Source organism: Sebastes fasciatus, chromosome 21 (genome assembly GCF_043250625.1).
Source record: "Sebastes fasciatus isolate fSebFas1 chromosome 21, fSebFas1.pri, whole genome shotgun sequence".
In the NCBI taxonomy this organism is placed as follows: Eukaryota; Metazoa; Chordata; class Actinopteri; order Perciformes; family Sebastidae; genus Sebastes; species Sebastes fasciatus.
In genome coordinates this window covers 16,897,094-16,904,724 of record NC_133815.1, presented here as the reverse complement: position 1 = coordinate 16,904,724, position 7,631 = coordinate 16,897,094, and the positions used below count along the sequence as shown (strand labels likewise).

Below are 7,631 nucleotides of genomic sequence, written 5' to 3'. Positions count from 1 at the left end.
TACTGGTCGGTGTAGAGACAGTTTCCTCTTAATGTTTGACGGATATCTATCCAGATAAACCAGAGAAATGTGAGCTCTAATGTTACAGGTTGGCTTTTTTCCTGTTTTATACCACTAAAGTGCACTGATAAGGTTGTTGATCGGTACCAGTCCCTCAACAATTACTTGACCAGGTGCTGAGATTTCTGGCTTTACTTCCTTTTCAGCCTGCACTTTAACTTAGAACCAGAATTCCTATGAATGTCGAAATCTGTTGTTGTTGCAACCCCTCGGTCGCAAACAGACGTTGATCTAAATCCCATATTGCGTAATGTCAATTTAGTTTGGCAAAGCACATGTTCTTATTGACAGCGACGGTCTTGTAGTGCAATTAGAGATGGTGGAAGGGTTACTCTGACCTGAGAGCTTTCCCACAATGCCTCAGCCTGGTCATTATAGGCAGGTATGTTCTGGCTTTGTGGATTTAAAAGAGCAGGCCTGGCTTCAATCAGAGAAATGGTCAAACTCATGTCTAGATCTACATGTGCACCTATTGTCTGTTGTTAAATCCTTTTATGTGTCCCCTATAAATCACTTCATAAAGTCATCCAGGACTTTTTTTCAGATATAAACCCTGCACTTATCGGGCCCAGACGCACTCACTTTAAGCGTATGACTCTACTCATGAATAGCTAACACTCATATGACTTTAACGGTGACCTTTCGTGTTACTCTGACTGTTTTTCTTTCTTTCCGACGAAACCCAAAAAACAAACAAGGGCAGATGAAAAGGAGCCTTGCTTTGGCAGAGGTGGGCCGCGTTTCCGTATTGTCGCTCCTCGTTAGCTGATGATGGGCTGTCTCCGAGTAGGACAGCTGCAGTCACCGAGGCGGAGGAAAGGCATGCACACACACACACACACACACACACAGACGTACATCTGCTGGCATGTCTGTGCCCTCTCTGATCTCTGACGCCAGCCATCACTGACTCTCTCACACACACAGACACAGGGAGAGCAGGGGGGGACACGTCGTTGCTAGCCAAATGGAAAAAAGCAGCAGCTTCTGTGAAAGGGGATACAGAACGGAGGGACTCCACTGCTGGCATGTTTTGTTTTATTCTTATTTTTCTTACAGAAACTCTGTTTAACTTTTCAGCTGACGGATGAAGTGAAGTCCAAACCTGCTTCTTCTTCTTCTTCTTCAGATGAGACATTTGACAGCTGAGGTGTCTGGGCAGTTTAAAGGAGTGTGTGGTAGGGATGTGAAGGGGGGGGAGGTATCGGAAATATTTGTTCTATTACGTTGTCTGAGATGAACTCTGTTCTCAGCCATGCCAGGAATGTGCCCAGTGTGCCCACCCATCCATTAACCTGTCCAAGAACCCGCCATTGTCTGGAGCAAAAACAAAACACTTCATTAAAAGTGAGTCTAACATTAAGAGGTTCTCCGCTTCAGGGTCAAGACCCACGCAGACAATTTCACATTACAGCTTTTATATGTTATTGTGTTTGCTGTATAACTAATAAATACTTAAAGGGTAACTTCGGTATTTTTCAACCTGGAGGACCCTATTTTCCCATGTATTTATGTCTAAGTGGCTAATGGGGACAACACTTTTTTGAATTGGTCCAGTATTAAGGGAAAACGCTGAAGCCACCAGCCGCGGAACAAGCTGTAATGTAATTATTTAGGGCAAGCAGGTACCGTTTTTGGGCTTTAGGGCTCGTTTTTGCCACTGACAAGCTCAGATTATTATTATAATTGTCCGATAACATTATGGAAAGCACCCTACAGAGAAATAAAACATTTTTCTTACCTTTGGTTTTCTGTTTGTCATTGTGTCATGTGACTTGTTGCTGGATGAGACCATGGTGGAAACGTGAGTGAGAGTGGAGAGAGGAGTTGCCACAAGACACCGGGACAAACTATGAAAACACGTCAGAGTTTTTTGTGTTGGAGTACAGAAAGCTTACCTTAGTGTTATCTAAAATATTTTCAGTGTCATGGCTGAATATTTAGATGATTTCGACGATGTGGATGCGACGCAAGATTTCAGAGCAAAGCGAGACACACAAAAACAAACAGACCAGATCAAGCGTAAGGTAAGAAAAAGGTTTTATTTCTCTGTAGGTACCTTTCCATAATGTTGTCAGACACTTATAATAACAATCTGAGCCTGTCAGTGGCAAAAACAAGCACTTTTAGTGGATGTAAACTGACAGTGCCAGGTTGCCCCAAATGATTACATTACAGATTGATTAGCGGCTGGCGGCTGCAACATTCACCCTCAATTTTAGACCAATTTCAAAAAGTGTTATCCCCATTAGTCACTTTGACACAAAAACATGGGAAGATAGGGTCCAGGTTGAAAAAAAGTTATCCTTTAAAAGGTGCACTCTTAAGCACTATTTTTTATGTATACATGACCAGAAAAAAATTCAAACCAGAAGACCAAAACCTGATTTATGTTTTTTTCTGTTTAAACAGCAATAAAAATATTGGATTTGTGACTCATTCAAATCAGATTCTAGTAGCAAAGCAAACAAAAAACAGCTGCTGCTGATCGTTCAAACTTTATAGTGAAAGTTCCTTCATAGACAGTTGGTTTACTTGAAGTTAATGTCAGAGGTCAAATTTTCCAAACACTGGAGAGAGCTGGTGAGGGATGATTTGTTCTGGAAACTGTTCTGTTTGAGCTCGTTTCTACAAACACTTGACCTGTGCTTTAAACACACCTGCTCAGAAGGGCTTTTCTAACATTTAATGATCTGGCCTTTCAGTGCTTAGAATATCTCGCCTCGGTGCCAAACTCACAGGTTCCTTTCAACTTGAGGCCCACGCAAATTTATCATCAGCACCCCTTCAGGCAGGCATCCATTAAAAATCTTGAAATGTTGAAAACTTCACGGCCAAGGAACAATCAAATGGTTGCTTGTTTAAAAATGACATGTTCCAGAAACTTTTTAGGTGCCGTGAAAATTCCATGTGCTAAAGACAGAAACTTGTGAAAGTTTGATGGCCTGTGAAACGCTGCGTTGTTAATCACACGTTCATATTTGGAAAACATTGAGTCTTGTGCAGGCGCAGAACATGTCATGCCAACCGCCAAGTGCATCAATCAGAGCAGATAGCTTCGTTTTGCACGTGCAGAACAGACGATGTCCGTAATAAACACGAGCGTGGAATAACAGAGGTTTGTTCACTCACAACCTCGCCAGACATCAACTGATCAGAGGGGTGAAAGCTTGGTCAAGTCCTTCTTCTTCTCGCTGTACTGGGTGCTGAGTTGTCCTACTGCCTTGGCGTGCTCCTCATCCACCTCCTGCTTTAATCTCTGCTGCTCCTTCAGGAACTCTGCCCACTCGTCTTTCAAACGCTCCATGTTCCCCTGCAGCTGGGTGCTCTGGAAGAACAGATGGAGATGAGAATGATGATGTTTGTCTCAATTTTCCGTCTTTCTCTTGCGTTCATACACTACACTGAAGATGCTGATGACGTAAGGCAGTGTATAATAGGCTCAGTGTAGTGTCTAGATGCTGGCATTGATCCTAAATGTGCTGTTTATACACAGAGAGGACACAATAATACAATCTAAGCTGCTTCAAGGCTATGATGATGTTTCCACCTGTGCTTTAAGTCCTTTGCCTTGATTTGTTTTTACCTGCTGTGCCTCTAGCCCCCTCTGCTGGACTCTCTCTGCCATGTGATTAGCAGCTTCCACTGCAGGAGAAAAGCAGAAAATATTCTTAATATATTTGTATTCAAACTTTTCATTTACTGTAACACAACATAGATAGAAAAAAAGATTGCCATTGTCTTGTGTTATCGTACCGTCATAGGGATTCAAAATATAGCACAATTATACGTAACATAGTGTGTTGTTGAATATAACTTTGCATACATCGTGGCTGAATATACCTCTGCATTAGCACTAGTCACGACAATCAGCACATTGTTTTGACAATGGAACAGCCTTATGGAAAAACTGTAAACTGACCAACACAAAATAAACATATTGCACCTTTTGGTAACAATTTCTATGACGCTGATGCCTATAATGCATTATAAACATACTTATAATGCATTATAATCTGCTTATAGCACTGTATAATTAACGTTATAAGCACTCATAAATATTCATACTGCTTTATAACATTAATCATAACACATTATAAAGCATTTTATAATGACTTAAAAGTCATCATATATCAAGTATCATAATACCTCATAATTGTTGGTCACTCACCGACATAGTTTATTATAACTCCCATAGTTGTAATACATTATGATATTTTTTTAATAATGCTTTATAATCACTGTTATAATGCATTATAATGTGATTAGAAGTTACTCTTAGGGGCCAATGTTCACTTTATATCAATAAATTTATGGAAAAACAACACACAAAACGTTGTAAAATAAATTTGTACTTTACTTATAGCAAACAATGACCACTTAGAGTAATTTACAATCACATTGTGATGCATTCAAATAATGATTATATTTAATTATATTATATCTTATAATGTATTACAACTATGGGAGTTATAATAAACTATGATCCTTGCAAAAAGAAATGTCAGTGAGTGACCAGCAACTATGAAGTATAAGGACCTTATTAGTCATTATCAAATGCTTTATAATGTGTTATGATCATTGTTATAAAGCATTATGGATATTTATGAGTGCTTATAACTTATAATTATGCAGTCTGTAAGCAAATTGTAACGCATTATGAGTATGTTTATAATGCATTATAGACATGGGCGCCATAGAAAGTGTTACCCAACTTTTTTCTAAAGACATGGCAACAAATCCTCGTGTCTGATTAGATGTCAGGTCACGTATGAAATGCCACATTCTCAGCACAATTTAAAAAGTGTGTAAATTGTATAAAGTGTGAATCTGAGAGAGGAGGCTTACACCGTGTAACGACATCAGACATCATGCCCTCTAGATCTGTGGGCAGCATTTGCTCATTTGTTTCCGGGACCATTTTATTGAGGTTCTCCAGCAGTCTGCTCTCCCTGTGCCCACGTTTCTCCTAAACAGCAGCAGAGGAAAGCTCGGTGGTTACCACACACACACATATACCACTTAGTACACTGAAAATATATGCTTCATAAGTCATTTAGTCTAGAGCTGGGACTTAACATGTTGCTTCCATTAAAATGAGTGAGAATATGAATAGCAAATGAGTTGAAACCATTTCCTGGCATGATCTTTTCAAGAACAAGAGAAAATACTGTATCTTTAAAGTATATTGATCACCCCACCAAAGATGTTATTAGGCTTGGGAATGTTTATGAACAAGTAAATTTGCACTAAAAACATCAGACAGATTATCTCTAACAAAATGCAATCCTTCATGTAATCGATCGTGGTGAAGATAAATAGTGCTTTGAAATTTGCAGTTCATTTATTGGGGTACATAATGAGGAAATATGCTCATGTGTCACATTGATGTTTGCACATCTATTGTGTCCCCTGCCCACCTACAATTTATTTTTATTTTCTGTTTAGCCATATCTTTGCATGTATTCATAGCAGGCGTTCTAATGTGGCTAAAAAGTCCAAATATACTTGTCATCAGTGGCACTGAACCCACAAGTCAAATAGTCTACTAAGACATTGTTATGCCTTCATCACAATTTTAAGTAATTCAAGCCTTATAAATAAAACATATCATGATAAGTACCTCAAACTCTCTCACAAAGTAGCGGACCTCTGCATTGATGACTGGTCTGTGGTCCAACAGTCGGGACTGGATACCACCCACATCTGCAGCACCAAAACACAGCTCAGATTACATGAAGAACACACAAGATAGAACATTTTCACAACATTATTATGACAAGTTAGTATCATGTTTTAAAACAATACTTTAAGCACACTTTAACAGACTGTGCATGCTTTTTTATATTGTGGTAGATAACCTGCATGCTATAAAAGGTATAATCTTAATTCTTAATCTAATTCCAACCAAGTTTTGCATCTCATTCTTTCTTTAGGCTACATGTACTATATAAATACAAATCCTAATGTCTATACAGCTGTCAGACTCCACAACCAGCACTGCTCCCAGTAGACCACTTACACTTACACACCAAAAACTGACAATAACCTGATATTTTCAGGTGGAACTTCATTCATTCTCACTGTGCAATATCATTTTCCACTTGTGCAATTTTGTTAATAGTCTGTTTATTGTCAATACTGTATATACTGGGTCAGTCCTTCATGCTGGTAGCCATCAGGCTCCACAACCAAGGCTGACCCCCATATGAGAACTATGAGGACTTTAAGAAGTTTAAACATCTGCAACCATCTTGGACTCTAACCTCTGGCACACTGTACACTTACTTTACACTATACATCCTGTATACCACTTTATAGACTGCACATATGTACATATTACATTTATTTATTGACAGACTGTACACACTATGTTCACCCATTCCCTCTGTATCTTTTATACCTCTATTATTGTTTTTATAATTTTTGTATACCTTTACCTCTCCTGTGTTTCACTATGTTTGCTGATGTTGCTGCTTTGACACCTGAATTTCCCTCCAGGGATTAATAAAGGTTCATCTAATCTTATTTTATATACTGCTCCTACTTTTATACTCCCTTCTATTTAAATGGTTCATATTTTGTTACACTTTGTTTAGCTCTTTTTTACTGTGTTAGCTGATGCATCTTGTTTTTTGCACTATCCCCTTTGCTGCTGTACACTGCAAATCTATCCACTGCGGGACAAATAAAGGAATATCTTATCTTATCTTATCTTATCACACTGTTAATGACACTAAATGACATTTTGAAGAGCCTCTTATCAGCTGCAATCTTAGATTATAGCTTTAAAAGGTAAACAGACTAACAATGAGAATGTCTTTTCAGCTGTGGATTTCACTCACCTTTAGCAATCTTGTCCATGTTTACAAAACTCTGCTGACACGTTTGATTTTAGTAGTTAAATCAAGGTTTTGTGCTCCAACCAGCTAAGCTAAGCTAAGCTAAGTCACTGCTAATCACTTGCTAAATGTGCTAAATGCTGAGATAACTGGCAGCTAAGGAGATTCTTCTCTGGCCTAAACCATCAGTCGTCGATGTAGCTTATATTTTAAATGATGTAGTAATAAATGACAGCTACAATGTGAACAAAGCTGCAGAGTGTTTCTGCTATAAGTGCTGTCATGTGAATGGAAGTCAGCTGACTGCAGTGTTTACTACTACTTCCGGGTTCGAGGCCGTGGACTGAACCAAGTGGCTGAGAGAGAGAGGGGTGTCTCATTCAGCTCATGCTTTGATTACCAGTCTACCATTCTTAAAATACTTTATTCTGCAGTCTTGATTTGAGGTAAACTACAGTGACGTGCTTTTTTACCCTGGAAGTTAAAAATTTAAATGGTAATAATAATAATAATATTTTAGTTTAAATACATTTTAGTTTTTTTTGTTGTTTTTTTTACATTTATCCTTTGATATTGCAATATATTTGTATTCATTTTTTTTTATTTTTTTTTTTTTTTATTGACACAACAAACATGAATTACTTCTTTATTGTTTTCTTCCATTTATTTATTTATTTATGCATGTTCTTTTTAAATATCTATATATTGTAATTTGCTTAATGAATTGTA

At 38.1% G+C, this 7,631-nt stretch overlaps 1 protein-coding gene across 1 annotated transcript; it reads right to left on the bottom strand.

Annotated features, from left to right (window-relative positions):
* Positions 1-2,083: 2,083 nt before the first annotated feature.
* bloc1s5 (biogenesis of lysosomal organelles complex-1, subunit 5, muted) lies at positions 2,084-7,207 on the bottom strand. The gene is made up of 5 exons (XM_074622078.1): positions 6,906-7,207; positions 5,684-5,766; positions 4,909-5,029; positions 3,647-3,705; positions 2,084-3,388 (listed from the first exon to the last, which is right to left on the bottom strand). Exons 1-5 carry the CDS (start codon positions 6,922-6,924, stop codon positions 3,215-3,217), a joined length of 456 nt encoding a protein of 151 aa, XP_074478179.1. The 5' UTR covers positions 6,925-7,207; the 3' UTR covers positions 2,084-3,214.
* Between the last annotated feature and the right edge of the window lie 424 nt (positions 7,208-7,631).

Excerpts from the sequence above, each read along its gene's own strand:
- bloc1s5 (XM_074622078.1), bottom strand. Across the intron at positions 3,706-4,908 it reads GTCTGATGTCGTTACACGGT|TGGAAGCTGCTAATCACATG; the intron begins GTAAGCCTCCTC and ends TTTCTCCTGCAG. Across the intron at positions 3,389-3,646 it reads GGGGGCTAGAGGCACAGCAG|AGCACCCAGCTGCAGGGGAA; the intron begins GTAAAAACAAAT and ends CTGTTCTTCCAG.